Here is a 25,589-nt window from a genome sequence, read left to right on the forward strand (position 1 = left end):
GATCTTAAAGATCATCTAGTTCCAAACCTCCCTGCCATGAGCAGGAACACCTTCCACTAGACCAGGTTGCTCAAGGTCTCGTTTATATGTTCTAGATGTAAAATTTAACTTTTTAATACTTCCGTTTATCTATTTATATACAATTTTAATAAATCTTAGACTAATTCCTTCATTATAATCAAATTAATTTTCAATGCTACATTTTACATCATTTTGAAGCCATCCAGAAGCTGCAGAATTACTCAGTCTAGAGACAAAGCTTTAACAAGAAATCAGGAAAGAAGAAAGAAGATTGGTCCAATAGAAGAAAAATCATTTCATGTGATTGTATTAGAATCACCATGTTTAACTTACCATGTGCTCTGGGATATTTGCATTTCTGTTGATCAGAAATGTAAAACTGTTCAGCTTTATTTAACAGTTCTCACTGCATTACTGCCATATTAAGAAAAATAGGAGACGCTTTTATTTGAAGACACAGCAGTTGTGATTTAAAGAAGAAAATCACACAGGTCTGTGAAAATGCATGTCTACCATGCTAGATGGCAGCCGCCGTGAGCACCGCTCACAGACGCTGTCGACAAGACACTGCTTACATGTTTGTATTAGCAGTCGATGTCAGCCACTCCCCGGCCAGGCCAATGATGTCCAGCCCTGTGGAGAGCTGATTGAAAAAGCGAGGATGACCTGCGAAGAGAATTGAGAGCAACTTAGAGCAACTCCACCGGTAAATGTCAGGTTTCAGATTTAAAGCGTCCAACCATTCTGACACAAGCGATAGCTTCGCACTTGTGGCACACTCGTAGCGAGGTTTTCAAAGCAAGTCCTGCTTAGAGGGAGACCGTTAACCAGCATCCACGGTCTTGTTCCGAACTTGAAAAGCCGCTTTGGCGGGAGCTCCTGCATGGAATCATTAGCGTTTAAATGAAAAGACAGCACCCAGGGGCCGACTGAGCCCGTAAACACCTCCGAAACCCGTGCAAGGGCGCGGGCTAGCCCACCTCCAGAGCCGCCCGTCCCACCGGGAAGTCGAGCGGTCGGAGGGGGACGGGGAGACGTGGGGGGTGTACTTGGCAGCGACAACTTGCGGGGGCTGTGGGCATTAGCATCTGAATAGGGAGAGAAGGGAAGGCTCAGCGCTGATACAGAGGCTGCCCGGTACGGGAGGGGTGCGGAGGATCCGGTCCCTTGCTGAGCCTTTGAGGAGAAGGGGAAGCTGTCATGATTTAGCCCTTGCCTCGGCTCTCTTGGGAAAGGACATACAGATGACAGGCTGGGGACAGCCCAGTCCGAGAGCGGGGGTCAGCGCTCGACGCCCGGAGGGACCCTGTCACGTCGCATCTGGCTCATCACTGAGAACATCAGCATCATTTGACATAAAGAAATAAATGCGACTCTGCTCCCAGCGATGTCAGCGGGAACCTTTGGAAGCGTGAGCCTGACGGCGCTGCCACGTCCCGGCACATCCCGAAGGAGAGGCTGCCACGGAAACTGTGGGACACGGGGCGCAGCGGGGGGGGAAGCGGCCGGGCTGCTCTTATCCTGGAGCAGCCAAGCAGCTCAGGGCTGGGGCCCTCAGATACCACTTGCCTCCCTCGCCATGACATGCAGTTTGAGAAGTTACTTTAAGAGACATTTCGCTGACACCTCCAATGCTGTCAGCGAGCCTGCGGTCTCCTTAGGCTGGGCTGCAGACTCATCCTCGCTGGCTTCAGAGGGAGCTTCTCCCGGAGAGAGAACGTGAGCCCGGGAAGCCAGGGTGTGTATCCTAGGCCATCACATGGCCCGGGCAGCTCTCCTTTAAAGCTGCACTAGGCGCTGCTTTGAACAGAGCTTAAGAGAGACCGAATACCTGCACCTCAGCTCCCGGGGATGGGTCCGGCCGGCTCCGCGGAAGTTCCAGGGAAGGGATGTCGGGATGAGGCACGGCTGCCTGACCAGAGGCGGGCAGACAAAAGCCTCTCTCTACAGCTCCCAAGCAGCGCTTGCCGAGCCGAGCCGAGCCGTGCCGAAAGGGGCAGCTCGCTGGGCAGAGCTCAGCAGCCCTCGGACGCTGGAGCACGACTGGGGATGGGGGGACATGGCCTCCATTCCGTTACCACTCCAGTTCCCGACCTGCCTGGTTAGGGCTTGCTGCCAGTCGAGCATTCTGCTGATATATGATAAAACATTTCAGGCCCAACAACCTGAAAGAGCACAGACTTTGCTCTAGAACCTGGCTCACTCAGCAAAAGAAGTGATTATAAAGGGGCATTTCTATCTGATTCAGAAAGACCTGGACATGCGGGGCTCCTGGGTAATGGGCTGAAATCCACAGGGTTCCTTTATTGATGATTCCTAAGATTTCAGTCTCTTTTTCATTAAACGTCTGGTGAACATAAAGAAGAAAAACTGCAAATTCAGTGTCATTTATGCCCTCATTTACCTAATGATATTGCTCCCCGGAGATACAGACAGCTCGCATTTCATCAAGTGAAAAAGATTACGTCTTAAAAACTTGTTTCTGGGCTCTGCAAACAGCACCGAGCCCTGCCCACCGGGGATGGATGGAGCATCAATAACTTCAGTTTCTGAGCAGAGACCTTTCCAGCGCCCGCAGACAGCCCTGGAGCTGAGCCTCCAGGGAGGCAGAGTGGAGGGCGTGGAGAGGATGTGGGCTCTTTTCACCGTGGGCCAGAGAAAAGACCCTGGAGGGACTCTCCAGAGTAGTGCGAGAGAACCTACCTGTCCTCACTCCGTATTTCAGCGTGTCCCGGCAGTCCACCAGGATCTGCTCCAGGGACTCCGGATTGTCCGAAAGCTCTAAGTTGAAGCCCTCCATGCCCTCCAGGAGCTGGTGCGGGTGGTGGAAGTCCAGCACTTTGGTGGATCTATCAAACGTCTTCCTCACGTAGTTGAGGAGGATGTCCACAACCTCCAGCAGGAACTGCATGGTCTGTTCCTCGCCATTCTTGGCGGGCAGCAAATCTACGGGGCAAACCAGCTGTCAGCGGTTGCTTTTGGAGCCAGAGGTGGAGATGAACCTGCCTCGGCCGCCCGCAGGGCTCCCAGGACCTGGATGGCAGCAGCGGCCCCAGCGCAGGCTGTAGCGGGACAGGCGCCTGGCTCCGCTCTCTCCCCGGCGAGAGGAACCCGCCGCCGCGCCGGGGCTGCCGGCCCCTGTCCCCGGTGGGGAAGGGGGAGCCTAGGCCGCCTACGGGAACAGCGCGGGTACCTCCGAGGCACCCGGTCACGAGTATACCCTGCAACGCAACCGCTGTGCGGGGGGCAAAAGCACCCCAAATCCCAACTGCCCTTCTCCTGCAACGCTTTCCCCAGCCGCCCGCGAAGGGACCGATTTCACTTCCCCACCCTCCTCGTCAATGGTCCCGTTCCAGCAAAAACAGTCGGCTTCGCTGCTATTTTACTGAGGAGGAAATACAATATTAAATGACTCTCCTCCCGCAGGCTAGATCTGGAGTGACACCGGAGGAACCGCTGGAGCTGAGCTGCAGGGAATCCGCCCAGAGAATGCAAAACTGCATTTCAAGGAACTTGCTCACATCGCCAGGGCGGCTCTCAGCAAACACACACCCAGAGCCTCATTCAAAAACAACCAAGCAAAAGCACGGGCTGAGCCTGGCTGCGTTTCCAAGAGAGGTGAGGGCAGACTGCTAAAGGACGTGCCCGAGCTAGAGCAAGCAGAAACTGTGAAGAGTGTTTACCTCTGGCATACAAATTGGAGAAGTCTGTCTCGGTGCGCCGGAATCTGGATTCCTTCTCGCTGTTCTCGCATGCCAGCAGGCTCTTGGAGGACTGCCTTTCCTTCAGGGAGCTGACAATCCGGCTCTTGTCTTCCAGGCTGTTGGTCCTTTGCAGGAACCCTACATTGTTATTGCAAGGTGCACAGGTCAGAGTTTTCTCACTTCCCAACATGTTTAGAAATACCCAAAGCAGCTCGCTAGACAACGGTTCTAAGCGGTGTTGGCTCTGAATCTGACTAACGAGGTCAGGAATAAGAGTATTTATGGGGATTATTTGCCTCCAGGAGGGAGAGCTCAAAATACCATCAACTGCAAAAACGCAGCCATGCAAAAACACAAATTTTCGTCATTTAGTGCAGTGGTAAATTCTTATTAAGTCGATCAGACAGATTCCACTTCAGTAACCAGCCACTGGAAGAGAGTTCAGGATGAGTCAATGCTATTTCAGCCCGCAGGCGAAGTTTATGGACCTAACAGACAAGGGCAATGATGTATGATTAAAATCAGGGCCACTTTCAGTTCTCATCGTGGTGCTCTCACGCACAAAAGGCAGGAGAAGGAACAGCCATTCCGGAGCAGCCGTCCTGAGAGCGCCAGAGCTCTGAAGACACCGGCAGCACCCATCAACACCACTTTCCCGCTATCCGTACCTACCGGCACTTCTCTAGGAGACGCGGATTTTCCACCTGAAAAGATGCTGTGATACTAAGACCGATCACCCCCGAGGTGCCAGGAGCTCCACTCTCACCGGAGAGGCAGCCCTGGAGCCCAGGAGGCGATCACAACTGCTGTTGTATGTGCAGCGGCAAAAATAAATCCCCTCACCCCCAGAAATAGGGCGGTGGGCGCCACGCAGGGCCTGTGGCGGGTAGCGAGACCCGACCACATTAACAAGGCAGGGAGAACATTTCATTTTCAGCATCTGACCCATTAAACCCATGCCCATTAAAGCATGCACAGTGTCGGGCTTTTCGTTATTAACGAAGGCATCAGATTTTGACCTCCCGGTCTGCAGCGAGCGTGCCTGCACGTTTGGAGGAGACAGGACGGCAGCGCCGGCCTCCTTTCTTCTTTCTTTCTTTCCTTTTAAAACAAGTAACAACTGAAAGCAACGCTCGTCGCGGCTGGGGACATTCGCCAGAGAGGACTTCACGGGGAAGGAAACCAACGCCGTAACTCCGTTCACCCTCGTCCCGCGACGCCGCTTCTCTCCAGCACGCTCTGCTTCCCGGTCAAACGCCCCAGCCCTCCGGAGCCCCCATGGCGAACCGGGGCTGGCGGCCCCTGCAGCCGGACACTGAGCTGCTGGGCCCATGTCCCTATTCAAAAGGGAGCCTAAATGCGTCTCCAGGAGGGCTATTCACAGACAGGTTTGTCAAGCTCATCCGTTCAGTGAATGTTCCACATTTTGTCTTTTAGTATTGATCTTCTACTAATTAGTTTCTTTCTATGATGCTTTTAGGAATACGAGTTACAACAGAAAGAACTCTCTTCGTGTGTAAGTTAAGAGCAGGCGTCCAGGATCGATGACGTTTTATTTTATTTTACTTTTGTTGTTACTGCTTTAACGGCTCTCGCAGTGATCACTAGTTCCTGCAACAGCAAGTGCTGTTCACCTGCGCATGAGGCGGAGCGGCTGCCAGGGAAGCAGGTGCAGTCTAGACTGAATTCCGGGACGATCCTCTTGCCCCAGGCCCTGTGGCTTCATTTGGGTTTCTTTTTCCATTTGTCTTTCTCTTACGCTCTCGGTGGCGATGCTCAGCGGAAAGAGTGAGGGGAGAAGAGACCACCACAAGCACAGGAGCTCTTCCCGCCGCGCAACCGCTGCTCTTCTCGGCGTGCAGACGCGTTCCTCGGAGGCTTCGCTGGGAAAGGAGCGCGCAGCGCTTCAGTAACCGAGCACGGCTGCAGCTGCCTCCGTTTCGGGTTCAGAAAGGCCGGGGCTTCGCTGAAGGGTCTGTCCTAACCAGAGCAGCGCCAAGGAGGCGGCGGTGGCAGCACGCCAGGGCCACGGAGCTCGTCCCTCGCCCAAAAGACTTCACGGCGGTTCTTTCAGCGGGGGCTCCCGGCCCCGTTATTATGTACCGAAGTCGGAGGGACCAGCTGGGGCTCGAGGTGGCTTCGCGCGGGGCCCCTCAGGCCGCGGATGTGTACGCCCGCGAATGGGGCGTCTCTAGAGTCCTGAAGGAGAAATTTGCTGCCGTCCGGCATCGGCTCGCTCGGCTGTGGATAACGTGTCACGTCAGCACCTCAGGGACCTGGAGGCTCCTGTACATGGGGAGCCCGGCGGGGACCTTCCTGTCCCCGGCTCTTCCCTGGAGGTAGGGGCCGCTCCTCAGCGCAGACCCGCGCCCCGCTGCGGGGCAGCGCGGCAGCCCTCCCTATTGGGCTGCGATCCCCGACTGCCGCGGGGATCACCTTCATCTGTATCCCAGGTGAAAAGTAAGGTCAGCGTAGGAGAGATCCAGCAAGTAGCGGCGCACGAAACAGCATCCGCGCTGCTTCTCCTGCAGCAGCGGGGAGCGCAGCCTTTCCCAACAGTCGCCACCTCCCGCAGGTGCTCCACAGAGAGGAATTCTCAGCGATGCGCTTTCAAAAGCCGACCGAAGCAGGCTAGCGAGGGGGTTTCTCAGTTTTTAGCGTGACCACAAATCCGGCGTGACTTCACTTCGGGCCTCGCGCAAGGTAGGCGTGTGACCCCCCCTCGGCCTCGCAACCCTGCGGCGGGGGGGCCGGGCCAGCTTCCGCGGCAGCGACGGGCCTGCCGGGCCCCGGTGCACGTCGGTGGCGGCTGCAGGAGATCCCGGTGCCCTCCACGGCGTAAATCCGAATGACTCCGAAGATGAGCCCGAATTTCTAACCCACATGGCTGCTTTTGAAATCCCGCTTCCTGCGTTGCTCGCTGGGCCGGGCCGAGCAGCTGAAGGCGCACCTGAGCAATTTTACTACGTCCAGTATTTCTGCTGGCGCCGAGCAAATGCCAACAGGATCGATCCCAAGAGCAGCAATAGTTGTCGGGGTGGGAATGAAAGGTGCAGCGAGCAACTCCAGGCACAGGGGGAAACCTGCCCGTACTTGCGCGCCGTGACAGTTCATTAAACCGCTTTAAAATATGTTTGCTTTTCTTTTAAGCGGATATGTGCAGAGACGAAGAGCACGGGGGTGTGGCAGCGGCTGGGTTCTTTCTAGACGATGGCCTTCAACCAGAAAGGAAAAGAGCTAATCCTTAAATCGATCAGTTGTTCGAGAAGAATTAACATACATCTTGGATACGTAATTACCGAAAATGTCAAACCCCTAATATATAACACAGGTGGAAGAACGGACTCATTGTTCAAGACCTTCCTTGCCGCTGAACTCAACCCTTATTTAAAGTTTGCGTTCAAAATGAATCGATTTCTGCGTGATACACACAGAAAGAACAATTCCGAGGCGCCTGATTTACAATAGCTTTGTGGCTGCACCATATTTAAGGTCCGGAATGATGCTTTGTGAAAGGTAAGGACGAGGGGATATCATCTGTAATAATCAAACGTCAACTGGTTTAGCACGTTTAATTAGGATTCCTGGCAACCTTAATACTTGTCTCTATCTATTCACCAAAGGCAACCTTCTCTCTCTGTCTTTGTGAAGGTGTTATAGATTCAAGTGGGAGGGCTCAGACGAGCGAAACAGTGGTCGCGACCGAATGTGATTATTCCCAACACACAATCACTAATCAGGGTGTACTCTTCGTGCAAAACGGGGGGTGTGTGTGGGTGTGTGAGGGGAAAGCCAGAAAATGAAACCAGAGCCAAACCCACAGCAGCCCTGCTTGTTTTGAACTCCAATCACACAGCCTCTTCTACATTCTCTCTCTCTTGCCTGTCTCAGATCCAAAATGGTGGGATATTTCATTCGCAGTGTATTTGAGCCCACCGGGCGAAAAAACCGCGCTGTCCCTCCGTAACCCTGGTAGTCTAGCAACCCGGAACAAGCCTAACGGTGCGTTACTTTATCAGTTCTGCTTGCCGGGCTAAATTAAAACGATGATGAAAAAGCCCATCGCTCCAGCCACTGACGGGGCTGGTAGGGAAACGGTCCATTAAACCCAGATCAGGAGCTATTTATAGAACTAAGCGACTACTCGTTAATGTCGCCTGCGGGTACCGATGAAATCGCTAATAGACACAGGGCTAAACGTTCCCAGCCCGGTTCTTTTCCAGTCCAAACTTCCAGGTAACAAAACGTTTAGCGAATGAGCTTCGACTCAGGCAAGTAGGGCAGGAGATTTAAATATGTCTTTGCTTTGAAAAAAGGACCGTTTCTCCCACGAACTAATTTCCCGCCACCCAAAAAAAGAGGTAGCTAGCTGAGGAAAATGGGAAATAATTTCTATTCCTAAGGGGCAAGGGCTATGCTGAACAATTCTGCCCACCACAAACTGAAGATTTGACTGTCTCCGAAAGCGAAGGCGCTACTGAGAATACTGGAGAAGGAAGACAGCTTGTTATCGGCAAATGAATCTCTTGCTATAACGTTGCGATCTGATTGTGCATTTGTTTTCCTTCCTGCATTTCATGTGCCTGCGCGCTGACTGGCTGCCAGCGCTATCTTACCAGCACAGCAAGCTGACGAATTGCTCTTTAATAAGGCTCTCGTTAATCTTTTTCCCCCAGGAGATCAGTATTTTCCAGTCTGATAAGGCTGAAAAATTTCAGACAGTGAGGGGTGGCCAAACCCCCGGTTCGTTCCTCGCCGCCAGCCTCCCCGACGGGCCCTGCGCTCCCCTCCATGGCCGGCACCCGCACTCCCCCGCACCCCCGTCCCCGTTAATCGCAGGACGGGTGGCGGGGGCCGCAGCCAAACCTCCCGCGGCGGACGAGGAAGGTCTCGGCCAAGGCAAATCCAAGGCAGGAAACCGCTGCTGGTGCCAGCGGCGGGACCCGGGCCGCCGTGCGGCCGGCAGGGGGCGCTAGGCGTCGGTCACAGGCGCTGCCCCGACCGGCGGCGGGAGGACCGCGGGCCCCGGCGCGAAGCACGGCGGGGAGGGTTCCGTACAGCGAGGCACGGGGAGACTTACCGCATATCTTCAGCCCAATCTTCCTGGTGCACCCATGAGCCACGCCGCACCACGAGTCGTAAGCTGGAAGAGAAGACAGAATCGTTCCGCTGGGGCGGCCCGGCCCCCCCGCCGGCAGGAACGGCTGATCCCGAGCCCGGCGGCGCCGGAACGTGCCGGGCGCGGGGCAGCTGTGGCCCGGCTGACAGCGAGGTGACAGGCTGGCCCGCCGAGACGAGAGGGAGAGGCACTCGGGATCCGAGCATCTAATAATTTACTGGCGGGGCTCCAGGGAAGTGGCAGCTTAAAATAAAGTGGCGTGAAATGGGGTCACAAAAGAGTTCAGGAATTAATTGGGTGAAAAATAGTATTTGCCTAGATGATCGGACTTGCATGACTAAACCTCGGACGGAGTGAGGAGCCGTCGACGGCCGCTCTAGGGACACTCCCAGCCGGGCCCCTGCCCCGGAGCACCCTGTGCTCCGCGGCCCGGCCCGCGGTGTGGCTGCCCCGGGGCCGGCAGCCCTTCGCCCGCCGGCCCTGCATGGCCGAGGAAAAGCCGCCGAGAGGCTCCTGGGAGGGGGCAGCGCCGGGGCTGCGACCCCACCGGCGGATGGGGCAGGCTCCTGCCAGCCCCGGAAGCCACATCCCGGTCGGCCTCAGCCGAGCCCGGCAGAAGCGGGGGGCGAAGCTCGGGGCTGAGATGAAGGGGGCGTCGGCCGCGGCACAAGGCACAGCCGAGCCTCCCCGGGCCTTCGTCCGCGGCCTCGGTGCAGCCGCGGGGCCGGCAGTGGTCGCGACGGAGCCGAGGGGGAGGCAGGGAGTGTGTGTGTGTCGCTGACGGGGCCACAGAGCCGAGGGAGCGTCGGGGCGTGAGAGGGGAAGACACGGAGGGGCTGGGCAGGGGCCGGCTCGCCGGGGCGGGCGGCGGCCGAGTCTCCGAGGGAGGTGTAGCCGGAGGGCCGGGCGGAGGAGCCCTCTCGGCTGGGCGCTGCCCTCCCAGAGGCGGGGAGCCCGGGCGGGCAGGGCAGGGCGGGGTGCTGCTCCCAGCCGCGATCTCCTGTTTAGATGCGTTGCATTTAATTCGATTTCTGCGTGTGACACCTCAGCCGGCGACAGCGGTGCCTGTCACCTCGCCCAGAACAAGACCCGATACTGCCGTTCGCCCCCCCCCTTGCCCCTTCCAGCTGCAGAATAATGATAATAACGGCCCCGATGCTCGTGCCTCGTAGCCCTTTCAGGGTAAAAGCTATTCCTCGCTTTGCTGTGCCTGACAGCCTCTCATTTCTTACTGCTGTCCGCTCTTTGTCTCTGAGGCTTTATAGCATCGAGCCTCCTTTTTTTTAAGTAGGCGACGGTCTGAATTGCCTGGCGGAGCTATAAACCGATTCTCCATCCACCTGCAGCAGCCTCTGCTTCCCACTCACACCTCAATAACTCAAGGCGAATTCAGAGCAATTAGGAACACAAGGCTTTGAAAAGCTACAATTAGCATCCAAATTTCGCTTGATTACAGGCTTCAGTGTAGCCTGAAAGGAAGCTGCAGCATTAGCATTTATAAAAGATAAGGAGGGGAACACCCGCTTTAAGCCACTTCGCCCTTTAACTCGTTCTTTTCTCCACAACCTCCCTTACAGCATCCCGATATTTTTTTTTTTTGCCATCTGGGGCGTTCATTTTATCGTTTAGATCCCTCAAATGTGGCTGTAAGATAAAGGCAGCGCTGGCCGCCGAGGTGGGCTTTTCCTTCCAGCTTGTTATCCGCCACAGACCAACCTCTCCCGCTGCCACCAGGAAGATGGTTTCTTTGTGTAAAACACTTTCCGCACCTTGCTTACAGGCGCGGAACGGGGCTTCGCGGATTTATCGTTTCATTTCGAAATTGGTCTTTCCCAGCCTAGGTAGAGGAAGCCTCCAAAACACTTTAAACGAGGAAAATATTAAAACCTACTTGTGGGTCGTAAATTAGTCGGGGCGGGGTCCGGAGCGTCGTTGGAGGACGAGGGAGCGGAGGAAGCCATCCCTTCAGCAAAGCCCCAGTTCCCGGAGTCCGGGTTTCCTCCGATATTCCTTCGAGGGGTGGAATTTGCTGGAAGGAAGAAAAGGCGGTTTTAGAAGTCTGGTCTCCCGGAGAACCACACCAGAGTCCCGTTCGGGGGCAGGCGGGCGGCGGTCTGCAGCTCAGCCTCAGCCGCGCAGGTCCCTGGCGGCGGCGGGACGGGCAGGAGCCAGGCGGGCAGGGGAAATGCCTCGACAGCCTCAAGAGCCAACCCGTCCCTCCTCTGGATGCCAAGGCGCTCCTCCCGCCCGAGCCTGAATGACGGATTTAGCAGAGCATGAAGCCTATCGCAATTATATCGCTGGCCGCCGAGCAAAACAATTATCTGACTCGCGTCAGATGGAGACCAACGTGCAAAGAGGGCTTCGAAATCACCTGCGCAAACGACCTACGATCCCAAACGGAGCCCGTTTCTGTGCGTTACCATCCAAGCCCCAGGCACACGCCAGGCTAAACGTTCAGGGAAGACTGACAGATAAACCCCCACCACCACAAAGGTGCGTTTTGCCCACGTCCAACAGAAGGCACCACACAAATGTGTATTTGCATACGCATGTTTTAGCAAACGGGGACAAGTCCACGCTCCAGCACTAAGCAGCGCTCGCCCGCGCTGCCTTCAGCGGCACTAATGGCAGGAGGAGGCATGTCTGTCTGGGGAAGGAAGGTGCTGGACCAGCCCTCGCTCCTCGCCAGATGTTCAGCTCTTCCCCGGCCGACACGGCGTTCCAATAACCAATACAGGGTCACTGATCGAGATTTGCCGGGTCAGCGCCCCTCTCGCCTCTTTGTCCCCGCGGCTACCTGCGATTTGGTTTATTCCCCTTGTACAGAAAATGAAGGTTACGGTAACGAACAAACGCTTCCTTTGTTAGCGGCTTTTTCCAAGTCTGTAGCTAGGGATTCAATTCCACTGCTGGGCGGATTTACGCCCGCGTGTAAACGCAACGGATCAATGATTTCAATGGAAAACAGGTATTTCACTTTTTTAAGAGGAGGAAGAAAACAACCATAAAGCAGAAGAGATTCTCCAGACAATGCCTGGAAGTGAAGTAACAGGTTAACACAATGTCTAAGGCGCTGGCTGTCTTAAAATAACCGTTATCCCTCTATAGGTACGACAGCGACCAAAACCGATTTTAGGGGAGAAAAAAAAAAAAAAAAAAAAAAAGCTCCAGATCCTCAAAGAGGTTCCCAACGGTTTGAAAAAATAGGATGCTGTTTAGAGGAGACTTACCGAGGGGCCGAGCGGACACTGCTACTGTCGGAGCCCAGGCAGGCAGGGCGACTCCAGCCTGGGAGCGACCCGCCGCTTATAAACTCAGCCAGACACGACGTCGGAATACCAATCACGCCGCGAAATTTAATGCGAGATGACCTTTTTTTCAGAAGTGCTCGGATTTGCTTTTTTAAAAGCGTGAATCGCCGGTTGATCTGCTGCGACGCAGGCATGAGTCACAGGGCTGCCGCCACCCCCTCCGCGCCGCTCCGCACTGGGGCTGGGGACCGGCTGGGGCGGGGAGGGGCGGCCCACCGCGCCCGGTCTGCTTCGCTCCGCGACGGTGGGGCTGCGCAGCGGCGGCGCGGACGGCACCCGGACACGGGCTTCTGCCGGCGAGTCCCCTGCCGAGTCCCTTTTGCGGTCGGCGCCGGGGGCTCTCCCTCGCTAGCACTGGCGTGACCCGAGGTCACCGGCTGTTAACAGGCAGCAGAGCACCGCGCACCTCAGCGTACCGGCAGAGCGGCCGAAACCCCGCTCCGACCGCCCTTGCGGCGCCGTGCGCTTCCCCTGAGCATGGTGCGGGCCACGGATGAGCCAGGAGGGGTCCGTGGCAACGGCAGCGTAGCAACTCCCCACTCCCCGGTGCCGAGGGCTCTGTGTGCCCTGCCGGTTACGCCGCCGGTTCGCTCGGTCAGCTCACCCCGCCGATCTCCCCCGCCGACCGCTAGCAGCGCCCTCGCTCCGGTGTCCGCCAGAGGGTGGCAGAGGCCCGGGCACGGCTGCAGGGAACACCTGGGTTTCCGAGGCCTGCCTTCGGTGCGGCCCTTAGCTTACCGTTTTATACGAGACACCCTCTTGCTACGAGAAACATAGAGAAACATCAAGACAACATTTTTTTTTTTGTACCCCCGACAACCCCAGATCTGTGTTTCTCCATCCCACCACCTAAACATGCTTCGCCACATTGTGCAGTGGCAACAGTGGTGCTACATTTCAGCATGTCATGGTAGCTATACAGATGCCTAGACCAAACCCTTCTCACAAAGATGGCATCTAAGGGGTTGGGAGGAATCTGCAGTGAGATGGAAGGAGGGGAAACAGCCCGATGGAGCAGGAGACTTTCATCCCATGTGGGGGGTGCTGGGCAGCGCAACAAACGGCAGGGATGTGTCCTTCTTGAAGAACTCAAAGGAAGAACAAAAACTTACAAGCCCTTTTTGCAAAGGAGACCAGCCAACTGACAGCACTAAGTAGCCAAGATGATTGCTTTGTTGAGCACACTTACTGTTTAGGAACTGGGTGTGTAGTGAAAACACTGACAGCACAAAAGCCAGCTTTTAAACACAGCTCTAGAGGTATTCACAGCACCAGTGGACATGACCTTATTCCATCTATTCCCGGCTTAAAGGTGATATCAACAAATTCGGCAAAATGTTTGCTCAGTACATAGCGTGAGAAATAATAAGGTAACTGTAGCTGATGGTCTTCATAAACGGAAACAAACATTCATAGGAAATCGGGGCAGGGTTGCAGCACAACGAGTCAACAAAAGATCATGCAAAGAACTCCTAAGCCATCCATCAGGCACTCCTTCTCTTCTACCCTTCCAAAAGTGTGTGTGTCTCCGGTAAACAGGCATGATTTAACATCAGCATTTACACCCTTAGAAAAGAGAAGACCTATCAGGGAAAGCACCAGACAGTGAAGACCAGGGGGTTTCCGCGGCACGGTAGAACGAAGAGTCGTTCTGGCACCGCGATGCCCGTGGTGATGAGGCACGTCCCGCCCTCCGCACCCGCCCCCCCGTTCAGCACCGAGGACAGCGCCCGCCCGCCCGCCCCGGCGCGGGTAGCAGCACGGCCCTCGGAGGCGCGACGAGGGCAGCGGCCCCGGCCGGCCCCAGGCGGGGGGTGTACGTGTCTGCAACCCCCTCGCTACCGGGCGGGTAAGGTAATGCCGAAACCGAACCCCAGCGAGCCTGGCCCCGCTTCCCCGGCCGGCCCAGGTCCCCTCTAGATGGTGCTGTCTCTCAAGCGCAGACGCTCAGCAAAGCCGGCCTGCACAGAGCCCGCACGGCGGCGGTAGCTCGGGGCCTCTGCTGACCAGGGTCTCCTCCCGTTCCCCTCGCACATTACCAGGCAAGAAAACGCCTGATAGCTCTCATTTGCAACGGAGCCCCTTAAAAATCCGACCTAAACCCAAACCACTCCAGCGCTGGAGGCTTCATTCCATACTTGCCACACGACAACTGAGAGCTTTGAAACATCTTTGCCAGATGTACAGGCCCAGGCAGGGCCACTCAGAGAAGTACCAGTTTCAGTAAGAGAATTCAAAGCCTTCCCTCCAGCTCTGCTCAACCCCTCTTTGCTGATTTCTCTTCCCATGTACTGGAAAACACACAGGGAAAGCCACTGATCCCCAGTATCGGTGAGGCAGCAGGGCTCAGATGGATAATACACTTCATTGAAGCTCATAACCAGTGCATCAATTAGAACTCACTTAAAAAAAAACAAACCAGACCATGGCATGGCATATCAAAAGATACCCCAAAAGTTCACCTCCATCCACTAACTGGACATGCTAAAATATGAATCTTGAGTACCCTAGGTGGGCACAGGAATGAAAATGATGCAATGAATATCTTTAGAAGCAAAGACCAGTCTATGATTATACAGTTTATAACTGTGGCATATGAAAAAATGGCTGTTGAGCAGAGGAAAATTGTTTATTAGTTTTATTGCAGCCTGTGGTTTGAAGTCAGTGTTAGGAGCTGCATAGAGCATTTTAAGAGACAGGAGCGCCTCCTGCCTACACTGTAAGGAGCTCACAATGCAACTCCTTGCCCACAGAAAAGCAAATAGGGGAAAGGCACTGTGCCAGAATGTCTCTTGTTTCTTCATATTCTGAACTATAATCATGTTATATATGCATTTATCTGCAGGCAGGGCAGTAACCTGGCCTTTTGGTGATTACGATGATCGTGGTTTTCCCCTCCATGAGCGTTCTCTTTCTGTTGCCTTTTAATTGCCATTTTGTTTGGATTGTATTTTAACTAGTTGGGATCAGGTACACTCTTTCCTTAAAAATGTATACAACAGTACATATGCCAAACACCTGGGATGTTCCTAAAACTGTGGGCTTGTATTTTTATCTTTGCAGCCTGTGATTATTATTTTTTTAATCACACAGTTATAATAATATGTAATCCAGTATATTATTGCAAAATATATTCATTGCATCAGGTATCTGTTTCTTCCCCCACCATTTCTGGTACACAATCGTGTCTCATTGACCTGTATCTGATAAAATTGCATAATGTAAATGGTAACTTTCTTTAACTCTTGACAAAGAAAAAATTGGAGAACTGTTCAAAACTAAGTATTTCAGAACTTTCCTGGCTATCACCTTCAGTGCTAAAAAACACAGATATAAATCACTGTACATATGTAACCCACCCAAATGAACTTTCCAAGAAAAAATAACAAGCTATTCCTCTAATTATTTGTCCCCACCCAGAAAATTCCACAGATGGAAATTTGGTGATTACAGATTTATACTCCTGCTGATAACTTTTGCTGGTTTATGGTGCTTGATAAAAACATATTGAAGGTGACATGTTTACTTTAGGTTTTATGATCAGTCAGGCACTGAGGTGCCCAACTATCCCATATTTAAGGATCATGTCCATCACTCGAATTTCAAAGACAGCTGAAGATGAGCTGCCAGCTAGAACACTCAGCACTGCAGTGACAAAGGGCATTTAGAAAAGTCTAATGTGAAGCACATTGTTTTACATACTTTGTGGCTTCTTCTTCCAGGATGTCCCATTCCTGGTCCATGCTGGCATGTGTTGCTGTCTGTTTTGATCTGCTTCATCTGAAAAACACCCCAAAGAACAACCCACATCCTGAAACAACAGCAGCAGCAAATCCCAACTCTCAATACCCCCAGGCAAACATGGAAATAAGTAGAGAACCCCCTTACTTCCAAACCATCACAAAATAAACCCCAGGATGGAACAGACAAAATTACTTAAGTTGGGGAACTGTGAATGCAGCATGAAAATAGAACGAAAGTGACAGTACACCCTGTAAGTCTGCTCTCCACCAGTTTTAGAGAATTGCAACTATTCACCTTGTGTTTGAAATAAAATTTATTGCCTGCCTCCCCCAATAACCCCGTACAGCCAAGACAGCTAATGCCTGGATTGTTCCCTTGTGATGTGTAGTTAGAATTGCTACATGTCTCACTGAATTATATCTTTTTATCCCATAGGAGGGCATCAGTTTACAAGAAGAACACACAGTAATGTCAGTAATGCTGCTTCAGGAGGCAATGCAGCTTGGCTTTCCAATTTGAGAATGAATTTGGACTCTGGGGTTGTTTAAAACACAATTTATTAAAATTAAGCACATTTCATAAATAATCCTCAGGAAACAAGAAGCATAGGCTTTTCTGCTACTTAAAAAAACACTTGTCAAATCATAACTCATTCTCAGGTACGGGCTTTCCTAAATCTCAAAAGTTCTCAGGATCATTATAGTTGCAAACTTAACTAGGGGTTTTCTTTTTCTTTTCCCTTTTTTCTCTGTGGTGGATAAGTCATGTTTTGCCTTGATGAGTTTGTCTGTTCACCCTGAATAGTTATCAGTACGAGTGAAAATAGTAGGCCGCCTGCAGCACCATACTTGAAATCCTCACCCTCTGTTTTCTTTTTAGCTACAATATTCGAGAAACAAAAAAAAAAACACTCTTTAGAAAGGAACATTAAATGCACCTGATTGAAATTAAAGTTGTTTAAGCTGAAAACCAATACCTACATTGTATAACAAGGTGCAAACATAGGCACAAAAACACAAACAGAACCATATGAACAGCCACAAAAATAGACAATTGGCACACTCTACTCTGAGAAGTTAGATGTGGAGTTTGTCCACCAAAGAAAACAGATGGGCAGGGAAGAACTTTTCTCTCTGTTTGGCTGAGTAGTTCGTATTCCCTAATCTGAGTGGATTTCATTTGCACTCTCACAATAAACAGATTCCTCTTTTGAGGTAATAGAGGACTGCATGAGCTTTAAGCAAAGCCAACAGGTGTTACACGTACCTCTCTCTTCAATGTTAGTACGGAATATTACCAGAGCATTGAGGGGCAATTTTAAAGAAAAGCCAGATCAAAAGACAGGTAATTCAATTTGAAGACTTCAGTTCCCAGGCAGAAAATCAGATTAGAGTTGTCATGTTACAGACACATATTCAGATCTATTTATGTAATAAACTCCTGTCCTCTACTTTGGCCCTTCAAAAGTTCTCTGCAAGCCCATATTTACCTAATGCTCTTGATTCCTCTTGCTGGCATTTTGATAGCTGCACTGGAAGAAGACGACCACAGGAAAAAGTAGAGCCACTGTCATTTAGGGTAGTGTTAGCAGCTCAGCACTGGAACAAGAGACAAAACTTAGCCATGCTATCTTTTAACAATTCATGTTCAGCCACAACAAAGTTTTTTAAAGCTTATCACATCAGATAAAGAGCAGCACTGCTCTGAACAATGAATCAAGCATAACCTCTTCCTTCACAATCTTAAGGGATCTTTAATGTTCACAAGGGTTTAAAGGAAATGCCTGGGAAGAGATTCAAGAGAGTACAATAGATAGTGCTCTGGTTTCTGACAGCCCTATTCTCTACAGGACAGGTAACAAGGCTACTTGCACTCCTCTCCAGCTGCAATGAGAGAATGCCAACCTGGGACTTCAGTCCTCAGTGTTCTACCAGACATCTTTTCAGAGAGCAATAATCTCTTTAAACAGAAGTCTAAACTAAACTACGCTGAAGGTAAGGTGAGCTAGCAAAAATTCTGAAAGTTTTGATTGAATCTGAGGGATTTCCAGGCTCATGCTATTCATGCCATACAGAAAAGCTTAAAGTTAGAGACGTAGTTCCTCTGGCCTCTTTGTTCAGAGAAAATGCTGTAGAAAGCCTGAAGATTGCAAAAAGACCAAAATGTATCTCTTCTAGGATGTAAAAGAGTACAGAATTTCACCCTCTGGTATCTGAAAAGTTAGACTTGGAATCTGGCTTGTATATATTGGTGTAAATTAGCCCTAAATGCCTTCAGATATTAACGTGTCCACTACTTGCTAGAGGAGGGCTCTATAAAGTGCTGCAACAGATTGCAGTTGGCAGTAAGCAACAGAGGTATGACTGCATTCTGGTTACTGGTTTTTAACATGTAAAAAAAAAAATACTGTATTTATTTGCAAGTGAGTGGGCTCTTCATCAAGAAACATACAGCACTGAATCTAGGTGAGTGAAAGATCACTGCCAAATTGATCACTATTTGACCAATTTCAACCAAAAGATCAAGAAACAGTGTTTAATAATGAGGTTTAAAAAAACCCAAACACATTCAGCAGAGTAAAAATTAGTTTCATGTTTTACAGTTATAAATATAACTTGTGTCATTAGACAGAAGAAATTAGATCCAAGGTATTTAATTAAATACTTAAATTCCTTAAAAACATGGGTAAAGACAAACTGGGGTTTTGGGTTTTTTGGGTTTTTTTAAGTTTACTCCCCAGAAAGGCATGAGAAGCCCTGAAAAGCATCATTAAAAGCCTGCAGTGAAAGAGGGAAAAAACCCTCTACTATGCTTTGCATGTTCAGTTTTCGTTACTTAAAATAGTGTCTATGATTATCAGAGTCACTAGGTTGATCCTCCCTACAGGTTCCTAATTCTGACTTAGTTTCAATATAACTTAGGAGCCCTTCAGAGACCCTCCATGTTAGCCCATTTGTCTTTGCTCATGCTTTTCTGTCCAGTTCCTCAGTAACAGTATGTTACACAATTACCCTTCTCTTTCACTTTGCAGTAATTCTCTACAAGAAACATGAAGAACAAGGATATGCCAGTAATGACAGGGACTCCAAGAATGACCTTAGATGCCACGGAGATACAGAGACATTGTACCTTGTACAAAGATACAGTACTGGAGAACTGCAAAGGCACCTCTGCAACACAGGAACATCTTTTCAAGTAAATTAAATGATCTCAGAATTTGTGGTTTCATGTCCTTTACGCTGGTGGGATTAAACAAAGAAACACACACTGCAAAGCTAAGCTCTGTTAAGAGTCACAAGTATTTAATAATCATCTTCTCTGTCATATTTACCCAGATTGGCATCGTTAATTACTGAAAGGCAAATAATAGAAATACCACAGCAGCTAAAGGTAATAAGAAACCAATAGTTTTCTTATATAAGCATATCTATCTAAGCATGATAATAGTACCCAATTATTTTTCCAAGACTTACAAACTTAGATAGTATAATTATTACTTGAGCATTTATTTTTCATATGAAAAAGAACATGCAAAACATTTATTCAATAACATTTAGACACATCATTGATAAACAGTTTTTTCTTACACTGAGGTAAAAGGAAGATATACTCTTAAAATTACAGTATGAAACTGCTACTATATAGTCTTAAACATTAATATCAGGCCTTAGAATTTCTATAGTGAAAAGCAATACTAAACTTTAATGTCCTTGTGGGTTTAATAAAGTATGTTTACTCCTGCCTACTCCAGAACAGCATGTTAGCTATGTTTGGTTTTCATTAGTTGACTTTACTGAATGTGATTACGCTCAGTCCAATTCTCCATCCCCCTACAACTTAAGGTTTTGTACAATTAAATTCTTACTGTTTTTAAGAAATAAACTGTAAATACATTAAGAGCTTGGTACAAGCCTTACCTGCAGTAGCATAGCTTAAAGTATTTTTTCATCATTTTAAAAAAAGAGAGTTCCTCTCCCAGTTGAGCTATATGCATACCTTTTTACAGTCATGCCAGCCAATTTATGTCAAAACTTTTAAAAACATTTAAGTTATCTATTTCTTTCAGTATCATAACATGGTTCACTGAGTCCTCACCATGTGGATACCAACTGATTTGAGGTAATACATGTGGCAGACATCCCACATAGATGTCTGCATTAAAAATGGCAGAAGATATTGGCACAAAATGCAAACCATCTTGAGTTTATATATCCGATCTATTCTTGAGATACTCTACTAAAAGGGAATTCGACTCTCAAGAGCATATCTGAATAGTTTTAAAGTTTTAATGCCAGTCCAGAAAAATAAGCATATTTATAAAGTAGGAAGAATGACTCCCAGTCTATGATTTTTCCCTGTCATTTTTAAAAGCATGAATATGAATTAATTTAGGTCTAGAGCAAATCACTTATCTTAGAAAAATATCTCCAAATTAAAAACCTCAAGCAATAGGAGCTGAATGATGTTGACACTAAAATGAATATTAGTCATTCAGGAATCAAAACCTCAAAGAGTTTGATCATTTTCATTCCTTTCAATTTAAGTGAGAAGGGAGGTGCTCTGCTTCTGTCTGGAAAGCAGCTGGCTAACTTATCTTTTATCCATTTCTAGAAACTGAACTTTTGCTCTTTCTATAGCCTAGGTGTGGCCAGAGAAACAGCTGAATATCTGCCAATAACTTTACTCAGGAGTCTCAATCCTATAATCTCTTTATGCAGACCAAACTCGCTAGGAGTATGAACTGAAACTTCACCAGTTGCTTATGAGTATTTCACACCACAGTAACAGCTACCATCGCTACTGTAGTTCATGCCATCTCAGTCTAAAACTTTTATAAATGTTAACAATAAATGAATACTAAATTGGTACAAGTCACAAACTTATCAGTTTTGTAGATTTTCTGATCAATTTTACAGCTGGCACTTACTCAAAAGTGCTATACAGTTTATCTCCAAATCGGGACAAGAGACTTTCACTGAAGCTATACATTTTAACAAAGACCGCAGGTAAGGCTTTTCTGTTGAAATATTAACAGCTATTTCATTAACGTCAAGGCTATAAAAATCACAACAATTTTCAGCAAGCAGTGTTTTAACTTTAAGGCAGCATTTTGGTCACTCAAAACTATATCATCATTTTGCAGAATAGGGAGTTTCATATAATCTTGCTGGAAGATTCATTTGCCTGTTGAGGTAGTGCAAAGGAATGTAGCTCCCAAAATACTATGTTTTGCTCAACTGACAATCTATATTGCAGCTTCCATGTGACCTACCACTCCAGTGGGAAAATGCTTTATCAATTACTTGTGCATATACCAAGTTCGCATGTGTCATCAAGCTACAGAACAAGGTCATTTGCAGGTATAAGTTTGAAAATACTACAAGGACTACAAAACACTAAGACCTGATATTAATGTTAGTAAAGACTACTGAAATTTGTAAGAAAATTTATGATTAGACAGTATACTTCAATATTCCTTTTGGAGAATCAAAATCATCAACTGAAATACTGTAGAATCTCCAAACCCATTTTTCTCAGAATCATCAGAACTTCCTTCATTTCATTCATCACTGCTATTTGTGTAGCTCCTACTCTTTATGTTGCTATTGCTGCTTTCATTACTTGTTTCTTCATCGTCTTCACTATCGCCACTGGTAAGTTTCTGTATTTCTGCTATAAAAATACACAAGATCATCCATTGCTACACTGCCTTTTATATTAAAAAGTTAAAAAGAAGCAAGCAGGGCAATTAGTTCCACCTATTTTCAATTAAATCATTAAATACTTATTAATGCTTTCTAGCAAGTGAAGAAAGGCCTGTGTGTGGCAAACTGCAGTTAAAACTATGAAGTCAGCTGGTATCCTGAAATGTGCTGTGACCACTTTGCACTTGGAATTGGCTCAACATAGCTCTAAAACCAGCACAGCTGGTCACCAGAAAATCACTCATTTATTGGAGTATGTTCAGATGAATTAAGCCACTGTTAAGCTTCTTTGTTGTTCCTGTTTCCTGTAGCTACGCAGCAGCAAGAGAGTGGAAGATTGCCCCTTTCTCTACCTCCTGCCCTAGGTATCTTTGCTACCTAATTGACTCAGGACTAGGAAGTCTTGATTAGAATAAGTGATGTAAGCTAAAATTAATATGCAAGAGAAGAAGTACATCTAAACTAAGTTTGGGAGTATCCAAAGGTCAATTAAACTGATCTTTGTAATTCTTTCCTTCTCACATTACAGAATTCAGAGGGACTTCTTGAGGTTAACACCTTCAGCCTCACACGCATTTCATAACAAACATGGCTTACATTTTGGCACGCTTCTGTTGCCATGATCACAGGTAACAACTCAGAGCATCATTGGACATCTTTTATGTGAATCTATCTGGGGTAGGTTAGAAACCAACTTTCTTTACTAATTTTTACATATTCTCTGCTGGAAGTTTCCTGCCCAAGTGCTGAAAGTTCTCTTGAGCATTCTTCATCCACTTAAGTGCAGGGCGACCCCTGCTTAACGTCTTTATTGATGCTTTGGACTAGGGTAGTTGATACTATATTGAGACAAATGATGGAAGCACCTTTGATCCACCCTACTTGTTCTGAGTTTAGAAGACTGTTTTCTAAATTTGTAAGAAGATTTCTGACTGCCTTCTTCCTCCCTTAATATACTGTAGAATGAATTCTTGCAACTGAACATCAACGGCTAGAGACTGTTTACTCTGACATTTTATAGTCCAAGGCAGCCTATTTAAGATGTCAAAAATCCAAATATAAGTATTTTCTCAATTACTGGCTTTTTAAACACAAAGTCAGGTTCCTATCGGTACAGTAGTTCCCAGTGTTTATCTGTTAAAGGCAAGAATGCCTCTACGATAAATATTGTAGTTGAGATTCTCAAACTTGCCCATCCATACATTTTCTTCAGAAGTGGAACCAGTATTTTCTGGCTCATAGATCAGAACTGCAAACTGACAACGTAACATATTACAAACATGTATATGATGACAAAATAAACAGAACACCCACCCCCAGAAATAAGTCTGCCACTTATCATTCATGAAAGTGCAATTATATCAATGAAAAGGTTTACATATACACACATCAGAAATGGATATCCACAACCTGAAGAATATCAAGCTTACTGTTACAACCTGTTCTTCTGGTAGTATCAGAATTCTGAGTGTCTGCAATGACAAAAAATTTATAAAATCTCAGCCAATGGCACTAATAATTTCAGGTAAAACTTTAATGCTAGAACTAAAATGGAAAGAAGACAGATGACATTCAAGAGTAATAAAATAATACAGATCTTAATTGCTATCATCATTACATCATATATAAGAATAACAAATACAGAAAATTCAGACACCAGGTTAAACCTGAAAGAAACTCCAAAATAGTAATACCTGAAAAAGCTTCAATATTATTCTACATACCACATGCACACGTGTACCATAAAGTGAACAAAATCAATCAAATTCAAAAATTTCACATGGAAGAATATTTTTGAGGTGAAAACTGCCCTAATAAAACCCTCAAAATTCAGTTAGATAGTGGTTGTGCAATTGTAATTTTTCACAGTATCATACAAAATTCACTGTTCTTGTTATAGCAAAGTGCCCAGAATTTTGTGTTTTGCCATCCTGCCTCCCCTTACCAACCTTCCTTCTCTATTGCATTTTCTACAGAAAACAATTAGAGTGGAAATGAAGGTTCCCTTCCTCATCCTGAAGAAACGGTGCATGCAGGACCTTGTGACCAGCTAATGAACAGGGAGCCAGAAGAAATCAGCTGAGGTCACTTGGAGGCAACAACAGAAACAGAGACCCAAGAACGTAATTCTAAAGCCAACTGTGCAATTAACTGATGGCAAGCAGGCAGGCAAGAGAGGAACGATTCTAATTCAACCAACCATGTGTCTGAGGCCTCCAAAGCTGTGCTGCTTGGCAAATATAGCAAAATATATAAACATCTTTATCATCAGAAGTTGTTGCTGAGAAAGCATGGCAATAACTGACAAAAAGCAAAAATTTTCACCAATGAGTATTTTTCACCGTAAGCCAAAATCACATATAAACCTAGGTCTGGGAATGAAAGGCTGGCTAACCAGGTAATTAATACTGCTGACAAATCTTGACAAGAATTAAGAAGTATTCACTGCAGAATTGGTGCCCCAGCTTACCTGAGTCCATAACACTTACTCATGCTGCTAATTTGTTATTTTAGTAATGGAAAATTTACCTCTCCCAACAATTCTATTGGTGCCGTAAGTTTTCCCTCTTTACTTGCACTTTGTTCATTGCTACTTTCTTCATCACCATCTGATTTTTCTCCCAGTGGATCATCATTATTTTGATTTTCAGTAGTATTTGGCTCAATTTCATCACCAAGTTCATTACTGAGTGCTTTCTTAATGTTCCTAGATTCTTCTTCATCTGAATTAAAAACGTAGATCTAAAGTATCTAAAGGTAAAATGTATTAATGACAACAATAACCCTTGCAGAGCATTTTACATGTCCAGACTAAGTCCTAAACCATTATTCATTAATGGTATATATTTTCTATTTAACGATTACATCAAAAAGGTTCCTTTTAAAATTTTACTTAAAAAGAGTTTGTGAACTTTAAAGTTCTTAATATTATACCCGAAGGAAAAAAAAAAAAAAAAAAAAATCTCTTACTGCAAGGATGCAATGGGACTGAATAATATCTTTCACTAGTAACTCCAAATGCTAGCTGTCTAATCCTCTCTTGTCTATATGCCCACTTGATTTCAAATGCAATCCTGTTGACAGACAGGACAAAAAGCTGAATGAGTATGTTTATCAATGATTAAGTTTTTGAGTTTAAAAATCACTTTTAGGCTACAAACACAATTACATTACCGGGCTCAGCTTAGTCTCAGTGATACTAATTTTACCAGCTTTGTCCCATAAGATCCAGTTGCAAAGAAATTTTTGTAAAAGTAAACATCAAAGAATATAGCAGCAAGGAAAAAAAAAATAAAGAAAATGTAAAATTTTGTATTCTATTAAAAAGTCAAAGAACTGATGCAGACCAGATTGTCTTTAAGAAAACATAAGTTGCAGTTCCAGCGTAACAATGAGTTACACAGATTAAAGGACAGAATTGACATCTTTAGATGAAAAAAACCATACTGTTCACAAATAATTTTTTTTTCAATCATGCAGTTCATTTTCAGCACATGTAAAAATACACTGGTCAAGTCAGAAGATAACACTAATGAAAACAGATCACAAGAAACTACGTATGTACTTCAGACTTTGTTCCTCATGTATGCTGTTCCAGACTTCTAGGATAGCTTGAATTCACTGCAATCTTGAGGAAAAGTTCATATTAATTTCTTTTCTTTATAAGAACTAAATTTGCTTGGGTTTTTTGTTTTTTTTCCCCCACAATAAAGAGTTTTGTCTTTAGTAGAATGCATTAAGCCAAATTTCTTCTTTTGAAACCGGCTGTTCTCTATCCCTGTTCTCAATGGAAAGTCGCACACTAAATTTTCCCCAAGAGGCTTGTTTTCGAGAAAGTTTGGCACCTTGTTCCTTGGAAACAGTGAAAAGGAGCGTCTGCTACCAATTTTTTAAAAAAGCAGTTTCTCAAAAATTCCTCTGAATATTATGGGGACAAACCCTTCACACAAGATGGCGTTTCAGGTGAGAAAAATAAACCAAA

At 47.4% G+C, this 25,589-nt stretch overlaps 1 protein-coding gene and 1 long non-coding RNA gene across 4 annotated transcripts in view; one reads left to right on the forward strand and one right to left on the reverse strand.

The window, feature by feature from the left end:
• GAD1 (glutamate decarboxylase 1) overlaps positions 1–12,791 on the reverse strand; it is a 37,179-nt gene extending 24,388 nt beyond the window's left edge. The window contains exons 1-6 of one of the 3 annotated variants that reach the window (XM_030488805.1): positions 12,078–12,791; positions 10,736–10,873; positions 8,806–8,868; positions 3,705–3,863; positions 2,725–2,967; positions 597–687 (exon numbers count right to left, since the gene is read on the reverse strand). In XM_030488805.1, coding sequence (XP_030344665.1) covers positions 597–687; positions 2,725–2,967; positions 3,705–3,863; positions 8,806–8,868; positions 10,736–10,805 — 626 coding nt within the window. In that variant the 5' untranslated portion in view covers positions 10,806–10,873; positions 12,078–12,791. Of the gene's footprint in view, positions 1–596; positions 688–2,724; positions 2,968–3,704; positions 3,864–8,805; positions 8,869–10,735; positions 10,874–11,218; positions 11,419–12,077 lie in introns of those variants that run through there. The other 2 variants (XM_030488804.1, XM_030488806.1) reach the window with 2 other exon arrangements.
• A 1,322-nt stretch (positions 12,792–14,113) lies between these two features.
• On the forward strand, positions 14,114–25,267 carry LOC115609090. Its single transcript, XR_003991742.1, has 3 exons — positions 14,114–17,896; positions 18,934–19,097; positions 23,584–25,267. It is a non-coding gene; the product is annotated as an uncharacterized LOC115609090 (long non-coding RNA).
• The last annotated feature ends 322 nt before the right edge of the window (positions 25,268–25,589 follow it).

The sequence above is a fragment of the Strigops habroptila genome, chromosome 5 (assembly GCF_004027225.2).
Source record: "Strigops habroptila isolate Jane chromosome 5, bStrHab1.2.pri, whole genome shotgun sequence".
NCBI lineage: Eukaryota > Metazoa > Chordata > Aves > Psittaciformes > Psittacidae > Strigops > Strigops habroptila.